Source organism: Erythrolamprus reginae, chromosome 2 (genome assembly GCF_031021105.1).
Source record: "Erythrolamprus reginae isolate rEryReg1 chromosome 2, rEryReg1.hap1, whole genome shotgun sequence".
Lineage (NCBI taxonomy): Eukaryota > Metazoa > Chordata > Lepidosauria > Squamata > Dipsadidae > Erythrolamprus > Erythrolamprus reginae.
In genome coordinates, this window is record NC_091951.1 from 354536410 (window position 1) to 354552319 (window position 15910).

Below are 15910 nucleotides of genomic sequence, written 5' to 3' on the forward strand. Positions count from 1 at the left end.
CATCCAGGTTGTCTTCTGGGTGATTCTGGCCCTGAAAACCGCCAGGAGCCAAGGCACAGAGGCTTGTGGAAATCTCTTGGGGTTTTCATGCTGGAGAGGGGGAAACTAGCAGGGGTTCAAGGACCATTCAATGTTTTTAGTGGGCTGCCCTCCCTCTGCAACAGGGAAGAGCTGTTAAAACAGAGATTGGGGGGTGGGGGGGATACTGCTGTGTTGGAGGCAAATGTGAGGAGCCAAATTTTGGTTGAGAAAGAAAAGGAACAAACAGCAGAGCAGATTATAAATAAACTCCGCCACGAATAAATCGCCTGGAGAAGCCGCCTTGCTTCCTCCTGGGAAAATCTCCATTCGTCTGCTCAAGTGCTCAACTACACACACACACACACCTGCGACAGTGACACCACACTGTTGTCCTCATTGATTGCTTCATCAACAATCAACCGATTGGGCCGGTTCTTCTGCTTGAGAATCGCAGTGGACAAGTCGTCAGCTTTGGAACTGTAACCAGAAAGAGAGGAGTTGCTGGCGCCTTCGGGAACAGAGCCCCCACGCCCCGTCCGGAGGAGTTGGCTCTTCTCTTTTCCCCACAACCACCGGCCGGCCCTCGCTTCCAGTCTTGCGCAACCCTCTGTGACAGACCAGCATGTCATGCGCCACAGAGCGCAACGCAAAGGCCAAACGTATTTTAAAAGGCTCCTGCTAAGCTGCTATGGATGGGAAGGGTGGACAAATGGCCTCCTGCAACACTTGGGAGACCTCAGATATATGCACTGCGAAAACGACTAGCAATTTTGCTCCAAGAAAATACAATGTTTACACGGCATTTTTTATTTGATTCTCAATATGGTGATTTCTGGCCACTTCCAAACCAGGACTGACCTTTTTCTCCACGCCTCCTGCTGTTCAGGGAAGCCTTGAGAAAGACCTTCTAGCCTTAGAAGAAAGAGCGTCTAGGATCCCCCAAAGGCCCCTCAGGTCCACTCACGCCACAGCTCTGTGGAGGAGCCCTTCCTGCCTACCCCAGCTGGGCCTTTCGCACAGGGAGGGCGCCCGGGGAGCACAGGGCCAAGGAAGGACCCTTTCCTTCCTCCACGTGGGCACTTTTCAAACTTCTTAAAGGAGGTGAGTAATAAGGAGCCTTTGCTCTGGAAGCGAAAGTACAACCAGCTCCTCTGGGGTGCAAGTCAACTCCCGAGCGTGAGTCTGCAGAAAGGCTGCAACCTTTGCTCTCTCACCAAAGGGGACGAAGGCAGACACGAAAGCTCCCAGCAGCCATTCACAGCTGGCAACCTGGGAAGCATGGGCCTCCCTCCCAGGGCACCTCAGGTACATGCCCCGTCAAGCATCACTCCACCTGCATTTGCCAAAGGTGCTTTTTCCAAAGGGCAGGTAGACTTTCTTGGGTGTCCACCCCCCACCCCCCTTGGTAAAGGTCTCACTTCTTGCAGATGGGGGCTGCTAAGCTGGAGCCCCGGGGCTCTGAGTGCTACTGCAATTCTGCTACCGCACCTGGGCAGGTAGTGAAATCGCACGTGGACACACAGGGGCACCACGGCCCAGGTGCAGGAGCAGAATTGTGCTGGACTCCGCTGTCACCCAGAGCCACGGGGGCGAGCGCACATCACCGGTCACCTTAGCAGCCCCCCTCTGGCTCCTGGTCTCTTGGATGAGGAGGGAAAGGTCTTGGAAGAGACCCCAGAGTGCCCGGCTGCCTCTTGAGAAAGCAGCGCTGGCAGAACCACCGGGGCTTGGGCGGCAGAGTCTCCTCCCTCCCCACTTGTTCCACCTGCAGCTTCTGTGGTGCTGAATTCCAAGCAGCCTCCGTGAAGTTCCCCATGAGATGAAAGGGGGCAGACGCAGCCACGCTGGAGCCCAGCAGGAAGAGAGGGAAGTCCCTCCTCACCCCCTGGCTGCTCCAATGAGATTGGGGGGGGGGGGCAGGGGGTTCCCTAAAGGGGTCTCTGGAAACTCTCCCATTGCTACAAAGAGAATACAGTGGTACCTCGGTACTCGAACGCTTCCTTTCTCGTACATTTCGAATAACGAACAAAATTTTCGGCAAAAATTTGCTTCGGTATCTGAACAAAAATTCAGATACCGAACAGCCAGAGAAAATTTTGTTCATTATCCGAAATGTAATCCCGGCAGCTTCAGGGGGCTGAGGAGCTCTCTAAGAGCTCCAAGCTGCAGGAAGGGTGGGGGCTGCTGCAATCTTGGCAGCTTCTGGGGGCTCCTTTCCTCATTGTTTCCTCTTATTGCCTGTAAGCAGCTTCCAAAACTTTCTCCTTCCCTGTGGCTGCAACAGCGGCGGCTTCCCTTCCAGTAGCAAGAGTGCCGGGAACGTCACGTGATGAAGGGAAGCCGCCGGAGCCATGTTCCCGGCGCTGTTGCTACTGGAAGGGAAGCCGCCACTGTTGCAGCCACAGGGAAGGAGAAAGTTTTGGAAGCTGCTTACAGGCAATAAAAGGAAGCAATGAGGAAAAGAGCCCCCCAAAGCTGCCGGGATTGCAGCAGCCCCCACCTTTCCTGCAGCTTGGAGTAGCGAATTTATTTATCCCATTGGAAATAAAGAAAATAGATTTAATTGGTTCCCAGCGAGTTAACAGGGGCTGGGAACCAATTAAATCCATTTCCATTATTTCCTATGGGATAAATAAATTCGGTACTCTACCAAATCGGTTCTCGACCACACTTCTGGAACGAATTGTGGCCGAGTACCGAGGTGCCACTGTATTATGAAAACGCACCACATTCTTTATACATTTAAAGGCGACAGAGCAGCCCAGAGCCCTTCACGTGTTTCTGCTGCAGGGTTTGAACCAACGTCTAATAGCACCAGCAACAAGGAAAACAAACAACAATTAAAACTATCTTAGTCCACCAGGATGACAAGCAAAAAGCGCCTGGGTGTGAGCATCTCCAAACTGACCAGGGTTTGTGGTTTGCAACTTCTGTGTGGTCTGGTTCTTGTAGGTCTCCCGGGCACAATGGGTCAAAGAAGAAGGTGAAAATGCTGAGGGCAGAATTCCCCCAATTCCGCCAGCTGAGCCAAACTGGGCTGCTTAGGGTCACGTGGAAGAGGTGGTGACGGCATCAAAGCCTCAGCCAAATTGAGGCAGCAGAGCAGAAATCAAAGCCGGTGCAGGGAGGGCAGAGCCTGAGGATCATCGATGCAGCCCCTCTCCTGACTCACCCGGGGACCACTCCCATTCCCCCCACTGCCCCAGCCCTGATGACACAGCACTAAATGGCCAGGCCAGAGGGGCCGGCCGGCCTGGAGCTGCTCAGGAAGCTGCTTCCGGGAGTTGGGCTTGTCCTCTAGAGCAGGTGAGGCCGAGACGGAGCCTTTGCGCTGCCTGCTCCCCATTACACCACAGGGGCAGAAACCCCTCCTGGGCATTGATGCTGAGGGCAGAAGCCTCGCCTGGGGGGCCCAGAGCCCCCTTTTGTCCAAGGAGGAGCCTCCCACCCACCCACCCACCCTGATAATGGGGAAGACCTGCGGATGTCTACCTTCCCCCTCTGGGATCCTGGGTGCTCTTTCAGATGGACGTTGGGCTGCCCTCTCCCATCCGCACCTGCCCTCCCCAATTTCAAGTTATTCCATTTTTAACAAACACTAATGGAACTTGTGGAGCAGGCTCTGACTTTGCACGCGATGCCAATCTGCCAGATGACAGATCCTGTCCAGTGGCCATCTGACACACCTGGCAGCAAAGAGGCATTTACAGTGAGGATCAGCAAAGCATTTGGTCCAGCAAACTGGCCCCTAGGAGTATGCCGCCCCTCTACGGAGTCTAGGGAGAGGGGCCGCATACAAATCCAATGAATAAATAAATAAATAGGGACCTGGCTTTAGGCAGCCACAGAGAAGGAAACGGGCAAGATTTCTATGGAAATCAGAAGCAGATTTTCAACCCCACAGAGATGATAGAAACATAGTTACCGGTAGCTTAGTTTAGTTTATTCAATTTGTATGCCGCCCCTCTCCGAAGATTGACAGCAGAAGAAGACCTCCTGGTCCATCTAGTCTGCCCTGATACTATTTCCTGTATTTTATCTTAGGATGGATGGATGTTTATCCCAGGCATGTTTACATTCAGTTACTGTGGATTGAGCAACCACGTCTGCTGGAAGTTTGTTCCAAGCCTCTACTACTACTATGATACAGCATATAGTTGTCTTGTGAAAAGCTGCCCCCCCCCAAATCCACAGCTGGACATGCTTAAGGTTGGCTCCCGACTGGCAGTCAAGGCAGACAAACAATCCACTTGCCAGATGAGGAAAACACCTGCCTGGGCCCTCCCCCATTGCAGCACCTGCTCTTGATCTAATTAAGTGGCCTGGCCCCCTCCACCAACCCATGGGGCTCTGGGGGGTGAAGCAGCCGAGAGGCCTAGGGAGATGATGATGACACCACCAGCCCTGGGGGTTAGAGAGCAATACGGCAGGCAAATTCTGCCCACAGGCTCAGGGCTGACTCCGGCCTCCCACTGGCAAAATGAGCATTGTTGGGGGCCACATATACATATCTGTAAACATCTTACAGAGGGTTGTATTTGTAAAGCAGTATATAAATCTAAGTGCAATTGCTATAAAATAGCAATCTTCAACCTTTAAGACTTATGATCAGTTAGCCAATTGAATCCTGAGAATTGAAGTCCACCAATCGCAAAGTTGCCAGGGTTAGAGACCCCCGGCCTGAAACAAAGAATGAATTGAAACACCCCAGATACAATCTCAAAGCTGGATTTGCATCACGGCAGTAAGAACAATGAACCAGCTCAATTCCCTCATGGCTACCTGACTGCTTTGAAGACTCAAGACCAAAGTCCTGCTACAGAGCAACACCTGGGGGATCAAATCCCTTGCACCTGCTCACGGCTGCAGGACAGCTGGGCAGCCGCTGCTGAGAGGGTGAGGCGGCCATCTTGCCTGTTATCTGAGATCAGGGGATTCTAAAGAGGAACTGGACAGGGTAGTCCAAGCCATTAGTGCAGCCACCTATGGACCTGATATCTGGCCAACAAAAGCTGCAGGGAGGCCGCAGGAAGCTGCTTTGCGTAGTCCCTGGCAGGGTAACTCCCTCCTCCAGCAGCCATCACCCAGCCTACGTCTTTTAGGGAATTATTGCTTGCACCCAAGTCTTCCCTTTCGTTTGCAAGGCGATTGGCCAGGGAATCCTGAGAGATCTGATCTAAACCAGTTGGGATTCAGACATGGGCATCGGACAGGTTACCAGTGGTGGGATGAGAATAGACATGACAGCCTTGGTCTTGCAATATGTAGCTTGTCCCCAAAGATGCTTTTTCAAAAGGCAACTGGCCCTTGTTTTTCCCCCCTGAAAATGTTTCTCATCTAAGAAGCTTCTTCGGTTCTAAAGGTGAAACATTTTCAAGGGAAAAGACCCCCAAGAAAGCCCAGCTGACTTTTGGAAAAGCGCCTTTGGCACAACCAGAACCCCCACAGACATTGGGGGGGCTCTTGATTCCACCCACCAGCCTTTCCTTCTGGACTGGCTCTGTTGGGCTGGGGATGGAGGTGGGAGGCCTCGTTTTACAAGGGGTCTGTGGGAACCTCAATATGGAATGGCACAATCCCCACCCATCAGTATCTTCATGAAGCTACAGAGATATCCGCATGCATCCAACGAGGTATCACTCATGTAGAGGTGACACCTGTTCTAAACTCTGCCTGAATTGAAGATGCCATGGGTCCCGATGGGGAAAATGGGCACAGCCTAGAATCATTCAAAATCCTACAGCAAGTCCTGATTTAACGAATGAGGTCACGCTGCACCCCATGGAGTTTGATGGCACCTTACAGGAGAGCTGCCCCTGGCATAGTGCAAGTGGAGGTCATGGCCAGGAGGGTTTTTGCACAAATACATCTTGTGTGCCAACTGTGGCTCTGCAAACGTCGTATTCACCCACTCATCACTTCAGGGCTGACCACTGCAATTCACTTTACAAGGGGCTGCTCTTGAAGATCCCAAGAGAGACTTTCAAAGCAAGTGACGTCTCCCTATTTACACTGACGTGTGAAGGAGGCAGCGGCCTTCACGCATCCCAATTCCAAACCACTGAGAGCTCTGAAAATCACCCTCAATATTCTGCGCTCTATTCCATAATGAAACGGACTCTCTACGCCCAACTTCTGTTATAAAATTTCCTACTGCAAGTGAATCCATATTAGTTTCTTCAATAATCTTCAACAGAAGCTCCGTGAAGAATCCAGTGCCATCCCTGAGACGTCATGCGCCATTCTAGCCCACTTCTCAAGATGGAGCTGGCCCACCACAGACGGCCAAAAGCTTTTGGTGTCAGAGTCCAGGTCTATGAAGAGTCCCCTAAGTGACAAACCTGGCCTCTCCACCCACTCCAGAGCAGTCAGGCCGCAACCTCAGACTCCTTGGCTCTACTGAGCCCAAGCCATGTCAGGATTCCGTTTCAATTACTCAGCTGGTGCCCATGTCACTGCTGTCTCTGCATTTTTCAACTTTGACAACTTTAAGAACCCCCCACGCACGCTTGCTGCCAGATTCTGGGAATCGAACCCCCACATTTTAAAACTGCAGGGCTTGAGAAACACTGCTCTGCTCCATGGCTCAGACCCTTACCACCTTCCATGGGGTGCAACTGAGGAGATCTACAGAAATGGGTGGCAGCTGCTGACGGATGAAACTCCGCCCACATTGAGTCACCTTCCCCAGCAGTTTCAAAAGAGAAGTGAACAGCCTGTCACAGAACAGAATTCTACAGTTTTTCACAAGCTAGTGGCCACAGGGCTAGGTAGACATCCCTTAGTCCTATCTACTGAGATTTGTTTTCAGGAAGGCCAGGAAGCACCTGACCTTTCCAGGGAATGATGGCCAATTGGTATCCAAACCTTCTGAGCCATCCAACAGAACAAAATCATATCACTTTCAAAGCATAAACCCCTTGGCTAAATTGGGGGGGGGGAAATTGTCTTAACCCTGCTTCTATCCTCAGGTCTATATGACCCAAAATGAAATTTGAGACCCTGTAGATTATTTGTCATTCGGATCTGAAACTTGTGATTGATTTTTCCTCATTTGAGGAGTTCTTACTATGAGTGTGGGATTTTTTTTGTTTATTTTTTGCTACATGCTGATTGTTACATTTCGTTACACCCAAAACAGTACATACAAGTGTATAAATGCAAACACAACAGCAGGGTTAATCTCATGCAGACCCAGAGGACTGGAGCTACTTTTTAAAAAGTAGTTTTTGAAAAACATTCAGAGATCTTGAGAGAGAAGGAATCATTCTGTCAAGAAATTATAAAGCAACAGTGGTGAGAGATACCTGCTACCTTAAAAAAACCTGCAGTAATTTACCTAAGCAACTAAGAATATTTGTCTAAAAACTGAAATAAAACTAAAAGGGATTTAGGGTCACTTGGGTGACAAGCAAAGACAACTTCCCTAACAAACGCCTTATGCCACTTACCTTAAATAGAAGAGAACCTGTCCAAAGGAGGCATTTACAATTCCCATTGTATGCTTGGCTAACCCTTTTCTAGCAACTTCCACAAGCCAAGATGGACAAGAATCCAGGCAGCTTGCCACCACTGACCACCTTCCTCTAATCAGCCACATTTCCAAGTCCCACCCGCTGCTAATCCAAGCCAAGGAAACCCACCTCAATAGAAGGGGGTGCAGGGAGCTCAGGGCTGAACGGGGAGGCGTCCTGCTGCTCTCCCAGGAAGCCCAGCCTAAATAAGCCGCCCAAAGCGAGGCCCCAGGGCTCCCCAAAGGCCCCCCTGACCTGAGGCAAGAGAGGCCCCCGTTCCCAGCACAGCACCTCCTCTTCCTAGCCAGCTCTACAGCCAAGGCTCAGCCCTCCTCCCTTTCTCCCTCACTCCTCTCCGGCTGCCCTGAGTCTCCATCCTCCCCAACACTCCCTCCCTCCCCCCCGCCGTGATTGTGCAGCTCGTGGGATTCTGGGAGTTGAAGTCCCTTCTCTGGCCGGGGGGGGGGGGGGAAGGGAAAAGGCAGCGTTTCCCAAAGGCGGCGGGGCTTCCTCCATTTCCTCCTCTGGAAAAGCCTCCCGCTTCCCTCTTTCCAGAAGCCCCTCGGCCGGGAGGAGCCACGCGTCCCCCAGGGAAGACGAGGAAGCGCCGGCTGCCTGGGGAAAGGAAGCCAGAGACCCCCGGGCCCCCTTCCCTCCGAGGGAGGCCCGGGGGCAGAAGGCGCGGCCAGCCCCGAAGGAGCCACGGAGGGAAAACCAGGGCCTCCCACGTGCACGCGGCCTACTCTTAAGGCGGCTCCACAATAAGGCCGGTTTCGGGGTTCGCCCTCCAGAAGGCGGCTGAAGCTGGGCGCGCCAGGCGGGCGAGGCCTCCAGGCAGCGAGGCCTGACCTGCGCCTCCCCCCCCCCCCCGACCGAGCCCCAGCGGCCCCAAGGCCCCTTTGCGGGAGCCCCCTCCCCCCAGCGCCTCCCCGGCGCCCCCCCCCCCCCCCAGCCAGGCCCCGCCGAGCCCCGCGGGCGGCAGACAAAGGCAGCGCGGCGCCTCCCCCGCCCCCCCGGCCGGCCAGCCGAGGAGGTCGGTGCTGCCTCCGGGGAAAAGCAGGGCCAGCGGGGCCAACGTCGCCCGCCCGCCCTCCCGCCGGCCGAGACGCGGCTCCCCTGAGGAAGGCCGGGCGGCGGAGGCGGGGGTCGCGGGGCAGGGCACTCACTCGGGTCCCGAGGCCATGGTGGCGATGTGGGCTGGCGCGGCGTCGGCAAGGGTCGCTTCGGCTCCGGCTCTGCCTTCTTTCTCCGCGCTGGGTTTTCCCCTCAGCGTTCAGCGCCGACTCATCGGGGGTGACGCTCCGCCCGGCGCGCTAGGCCGCACTCTGCCTAGCAACAGGTGGCCCGGCGACCAATCCGAAAAATAGAGGCGGACGCGCGCGGCCAATGGCAGCCCCAGAACGGGGACGGCTTCCCGCCCTCTCCCTTAATGAGGAAGCGGGAAGGCAGAGCCACCCGGCGACCGCACCAGGGACCAATCAGAAAAATCGGCTGACGTCCGAAGGCGGAGCCCGTATGATTTCAGGCCAAAGGCCAATTCGAAGTCCCCTTTCCGGCTAGTCACGCAACGGCGATAGGAGGGCTCACATCAAAAGAATTCACGGCGAATGGAAAAGCGGACGCCTTGATTGGCACGACGGCACACCTATAGAAATAAGCCTCGGCGCTTGAGTGGGCTGAAGCGGGCCATGGGTGACCCCGGAAGTAGTCCGCCGGCGTGGCCGCCCTGGGCCGCATGACGTTGGGGATTTGGGAACCGGTTTCTGAGCATATGGCGTCGGGAGGATGGGCCTTGTAGTCGCCGGCGGGGCTGAGCTGCGCGGAGAGGAGGCCGAGGAGAGGTGGCTGGCCGGGCGGTGGTCTCTTCCTCTGCCTTCTGCCCGCCGTGGTGGCTTCCCGATCTGAATGGAAGTCCCTCGTGAGGGAAGTGATCCACGGATGGGTAGCCTGGGCCATTGTAAGGAGGGCGGACCTTGGAGGCCATGGGAATTGAAGTCCACTCTGTCATCCTGGCCTCCCTAGTCCACACTGGGCAGCTTTAAGACCTGTGGACTTTGACTCTTCCACCACTGCCTCGCCAAGAGTCAACGGATCGGCTCTTCTGCCTGAGCAGGGGGCCGGGCTAGAGGATCTCCGAGGCCCCTTCCAGCTGATTCCATTCTAAAACACGTTAACTCATCACTGTCGGCTTCTTGTGTTGTTGAAAATTTGTTCCCTCATATAAACATATAAAATAGGTACAGAAATACATTCAAAAAACATCGGCTAAGACAGTGATGGCGAACCTATGGCACAAGTGCTACAGATGGCACACGAGCAGTTGCCCTAGTTTAGCTAGGGAAAGAGCCTCCTCTGTGGCGGCCCCGGCCCTCTGGAATCAGCTTCCCCCCCCCGGAGATTAGAACTACCCCCACCCTCCTTACCTTTCTAAGTTTCTGAAAACCCACCTAGGTCACCAGGCATGGGGCAATTGAGGTATCCCCAGGCTAATATATTTTATATATGATATGACTGAGCTGTATTGTTATTTTAGTGATATGGATTTTTAGATGTCTTTTAAGTATTAGATTTATTACATTGTTTATCACTGTTGTGAGCCGCTCCAAGTCTACAAAGAGGGGCAGCATACAAATCTAATAGATTATTATTATTATTATTATTATTATTATTATCACTATCACGGACATGTGCTGGTGAGGATCTGGAAGGGCATTTTTTACTTCCAGACGGCCTCCAGGAGCAGCAGGATGGGGCGTTTCCAGGGAAGTCTACTGGGCTCACCAGAATCAGGCTTCCAGAGGGCCTTGTGGGGACAGGGAATTATGGGCATGGGCACTCGTGTGTGCAATAGCACACACGCACGCACGCACGTGTTTTCAGCATCCAAGGGGAAAAAGGTTCACCATCACTGAACTAAGACATTGCATATGTATATTATTTCACTTATGTACATTATCACTATTTGTAGTTGAATTTAAGCTTCTAGTTATAAATTATTTGGATTTATTCTTGGCTCTCTATGTACATATCTTTTATTTAGAGGACATAAATGTCAACTGTCCTTTGACTTTTGTAGTTTTGCGATCTAATAATATCTATAGTTTTATATGTTTATATGTATATCTGGGGGGGTGTTTCATTTTATTTTTTAAATAATTTTTATTAAATATAAACATTAAAAATACATTTAAAACACTGAACCACAAACTTCAAAACAAACCTATACAAACATCACATATAAACAAAAACAACCTTCTAACCCTTTCTTTTACAGTAACTGCATTGACGTTATACTGTATTTCTATATCCTTTCTAGGAAGTTAAAGTGTAATTCTACAGTTTTCAATTTCTTCTTTTCATTTTAATGTATATATTTAATAAAGATTTTTTTAAAAAAAAATTGTTCTCTTTTTTGGAAGGAAAGGGAGTTGGGAAGCACAAGGGATGTAGGCCTGTTTTTAGACACAAAGTTATGCCAACTGGAAATAGATATTAGTCTATTCCATGGATTCCATGTCCCTATATCCTTGCAGGAACTTAGCAGGGAGGTGGCGAGCTGTATATACTGTAGGGTAGTCCTCTGCATACAACAGCAGTCACAACCACAATTTTAAGTGGCAAGGGATGATGATTGTAAGCTGAAACACTCAAGTAGCCAGATCTGATTTTATTACCATTTTTATATAATCCGAAACCATGCTTGGTCACAAACCAGGGTCAGGTGGCCACAGATACTGCAGTCACGTGAGGGAGGGGGCCAAGCAACAGCTGGAAATGCTTCTCAGGCCATCAAGCAGCCTGGAGGCGGAATCTGAATGTTCTGCCTGCAAATTATCCAGTTGAAGGAACATGTCCCACCTCTATTTTTGTTACTGTTCATTAGGGTTGGTCAGCTAATTTTTTTTAATCCATGTGTGGAATCCATACAAAGGACAGGCAAATATAATTAAATTTATTGGCCACTCAACTCTGGGAGATTTGGACTGTAAACGATCGATATTACAGTAACAATTTATTACATTTGTGTGCCACCCAACCCTCAACGTCTCTGGGCAATTTGCAGTGGCTGTAACCAGTAAAAGAAATACCACCCCACCCCAAGGACAATGCAGAAAATAAAGCAGAGGACACAGGGACAAGGAAGCAGAGGGCGACAGAAAAGCAGCATCACCCTGATCTTTAAGGGCCTTTGAAACAGGATGCCTGTACAGGTATATACAGCGCATGTCTTCAGAAAACAAGAGCTCCTGGTTTCTAACAGGGGAGGGCTTAAGGTACAGAAAAGGGGAAGAATCCCTGTCCAAAATTATCCATTATTTTTTTCAAAAGAACAAGTGAAACTGAAGCTTCCCTCCGCCACCAACATTTCTGAGTGTCATTTGGGAAACAACTGCAGTTCCTCCAGGGTTTCTGCCTGGGAAAAAAGGATAATTGTTCCCATAGGTAGAGGTGAGATCACAGACAGGTGATTGGAATTTGGCTGTGTTCACACCACATACTTAGCCTGATTAACAAGGAGGGTGTTTTCTGATTTTTCCCATTATAAAGGCTGGTATGTAACTTTTGAAAGTTCCCATTGAGTCTGTCCCAAGGGAAGCGTTTTAGATGTTACTTGGTTCTTGCCTGGATACAGGATTCCTCTAATTCACCATCTCTATCTGGACACTAACAACAGTGATGAATAAGATGGGAGAAATGTGGAAAGGGAGGCAGTTTCATAAAGTCCACTCTTCCTAGGAAAGAGGCTGAACTGAGCTTTGAGTTTTGCTCCCAAATTTGCTCTATCTATCTATCTATCTATCTATCTATCTATCTATCTATCTATCTATCTATCTATCTATCTATCTATCGGATTTGTTTGCCACCCTTCTCCGTAGACTCGGGGCGGCTAACAACAGTGATAAAACATGTGACAATCCAATAGTAAAACCCTTATTATAAAACCAAACATACATACAAAACATACCATGCATAAATTGTAAAGGCCTAAGGGGGAAAGAATCCCAATTCCCCCATGCCTGATGGCAGAGGTGGGTTTTAAGAAGCTTATGAAAGGCGAGGAGGGTGGGGGCAATTCTAATCTCTAGGGGGAGTTGATTCCAGAGGGCTGGGGCCACCACAGAGAAGGCTCTTCCCCTGGGGCCTGCCAAACAACATTCTTTAGTTGACGGGACCCGGAGAAGACCCACTCTGTGGGACCTAACTGGTCGCTGGGATTCGTGCGGCAGAAGGCGGTCCCTGAGATAATCTGGTCCGGTGCCATGAAGGGCTTTATAGGTCATAACCAACACTTTGAATTGTGACTGGAAACTGATCGGCAACCAATGCAGACTGCGGAGTGTTGGTGAGACATGGGCATATTTGGGGAAGCCCATGATTGGTCTCGCAGCTGCATTCTGCACGATCTGAAGTTTCCGAACACTTTTCAAAGATAATTTATTTTATTACAATAATCCAGTGAACTTATTCTTAGGGTTTTCCGTATGTCCCTGGGTTGGTCTTTTTATAACTACTGTATTTTTTTGCTATTTTTAGTTTACACCGAAGGGACTTGCAGGGGTCATTTTAGCTAAGACTGTCTAACCATGGCAACTTTTAAGACCCGTGGACTTCAATTCCCAGAATTCCCCAGCCAGCGGAGGTGTTCATGAAGAGTTAAAGTCCACAGGTCTTAAAGCTGCCGAGTTACAACTGAATTAGCGCTAAAAGACATATGGCGTCACTTTAATCCAAACAATAGACAATATACTTTTTTCTCTTTTCCTCACAAGTCATGGTCCCGCATTGATACGGCCTGGGCTGATTTAGAATTTATCAATGAAGTAACAGACATACAAATACTTCCAAACTCCTGGGCAGATCATAACCCCATATTGTTAAGATGGAGAGATTCAACTAATAACCATTCAAGACGATGGACTATGAACCAAACAATATTTAAAGAAGAAAACTTTCAAAAAATGTTAAAACAAGAACTATGTAAATTTCTCCAAATTAACAATGATGGTAACACTTCCACACAAAACCTATGGGACACAATGAAAGCCTATGTGCGAGGAACCTATGTTGCATACCAAAATAAAAAGAAAAAAGAGAAACAAAACAGCCTATCCACACTAAAAATAAAACTTCAGAACCTTGAAAAAACCCTACAAACAAAACCAGACAATAACGAAACTTTAGGAGAACTGAATATTACAAAACACTACATAAACCTACAAACTCAAGAAGAACTCTCACATAAATTAAGGATTGCCAAACAAAAACACTTTGAATTTGCAAACAAACCCGGGCGATGGTTAGCCTCAAAACTCGCTCATCAAAAAGCAGATAAAATTATAGAGGCAATATATGATCATACAGGTGTTCTAAAAACAACACTTAGCGATAAAAAACAAATAATTAAATCCTTCTTTGAGGAATTGTATAAAAAAGATGACGTAAATGAACAACTAATAAATAAACTATTCGAGACCTTAGAAAATACAGAAAAAATAAATAAGGAAGATCAGGATATGCTAAATGACAAAATAACATCAATAGAACTAATTAATGCAATTACGAAACAAAATAATAATAAAACCCCGGGTACAGACGGTATACCTGCCGAATTCTACAAACAATTTCAAGAAATCCTGGAGCCTATAATGTTACCTCTTTTTAATGAAATCTTTGAAGGTTCAAAACTCCCATCCTCTTGGAATGAGGCTTACATAACCTTAATACCTAAAGATACACAAAACAGAGCTTACATCCAAAATTATCGCCCAATATCCCTGCTTAACTCAGACTATAAAATCTTTGCATCTATCATAGCTGAAAGATTTAAACGAATACTAACTGTTAGAATACATACAGACCAAAATGGCTTCCTTCCAGCAAGAAACATAGCAACAAACACAAGGATTATTTTGGACTCTTTAGAATATTACGATAAAAATATAGATAAACCAGTAGCATTCTTATTCGTAGATTTGCAGAAAGCCTTCGATAGTTTATACTGGCAATTTTTCACAACACAAATGGTGTCAATGCAACTTGGTAATAAATTTACAGAACTCATTAAAACTATATACAGTGGAACCCCGACATAAGAGCTGCTCTACTTAAGAGCAACTCGAGATAAGAGCTGGGAGGGGAGAGATATTTTTGTTCTACTTACAAGCCCAAATTCGAGATACAAGCGCCAAGGAGCTGTCTCCTGAAGCCAAACGCTAACTTCCGCGTTCGGCTTCAGGAGACAGCTGCGAAGCGGCGCACGTGTTTTAAAAGGTTGCAGCCGGCCTGGGGGGCTCGGGGGGGTGCTTGCAGCTTTCTTTCTTGCTCTTTTTCTTTCTCTCTTTTACCTTCCCTTCCTCTATTTCTTCTTTTCTTTCTCCTTCCCACCTTCTTCCCTCCCTCCCTCCCTTCACTCATTCCTCTCTTACTCTCCCCTTTCATAAGTTTCCTTGCTTCCTTCCTCTGTTCCTGTCCCTTCCCCCTTTCTTGCTTTCTTTATTTCTTGCTTTCTTTCTTGCTCTTTTTCTTTCTCTTTTACCTTCCCTTCCTCTATTTCTTCTTTTCTTCCTCCTTCCCACCTTCTTCCCTCCCTCCCTCCACTCATTCCTCTCTTACTCTCCCCTTTCATAAGTTTCCTTGCTTCCTTCCTCTGTTCCTGTCCCTTCCCTCTTTCCTTCCTTCCTTCCCACCCTCCGTCCATTCATTCACCCATTCCTCTCTTGATCGCTTAAAGCCGGTCCCTGGTGCAAAAAGGGTTGGGGACCTCTGTCCTACAGGATTGGGTGGCAGAGAAGTTGAACATATGTAAATTTAAAAGTTTAAGAAAGTTTACAAGTTAAGTGAAAGAAACTTCATTATTCATGTATATGTACATGTACATTTCTTCATTAAAAACATGTCTTTCTGCATAATTTAGACTAACTTTGTGAGTTTTTTGAGGGCTGGAACCAATTAAAATTATTTACATTAATTCCTATGGGGAAAAGTCGTTCGAGATAAGAGCTGCTCGACTTAAGAGCCCAGGTCCGGAACGAATTAAACTCGTATCTCGAGGTACCACTGTACAGTACTCAATACAAACAGCTAAAATACTGATAAACAATGATATGACAGAAACAATAAACATTAAAAAAGGAGTGAGACAGGGCTGTCCCTTAGCCCCCCTGATTTTCATTTTCGCTCTAGAAGTTCTACTAAATAAAATAAGACACAACAAGGAAATCCAAGGATTAAAAATTAAAAGCGAACACTATAAACTTCAAGCATTTGCTGATGACATGGTGTTCATTGTACAAGACCCCTTAAAATCTGCACCTATTCTAATTAATAAAATAAATAAATTTGGAGAGATTGCCGGATTAAAAATTAATAGGGAA

General features: G+C 48.5%; 1 protein-coding gene across 2 annotated transcripts in view; it reads right to left on the minus strand.

Moving 5' to 3' along the window:
- VCP (valosin containing protein) overlaps positions 1–9084 on the minus strand; it is a 36576-nt gene extending 27492 nt beyond the window's left edge. The window contains exons 1-2 of one of the 2 annotated variants that reach the window (XM_070743672.1): positions 8702–9084; positions 387–498 (exon numbers count right to left, since the gene is read on the minus strand). In XM_070743672.1, the coding sequence (XP_070599773.1) occupies positions 387–498; positions 8702–8718 (129 nt within the window). In that variant the 5' untranslated portion in view covers positions 8719–9084. Of the gene's footprint in view, positions 1–386; positions 499–7472; positions 7832–8701 lie in introns of those variants that run through there. The other variant, XM_070743671.1, reaches the window with a different exon arrangement.
- Positions 9085–15910: the final 6826 nt, after the last annotated feature.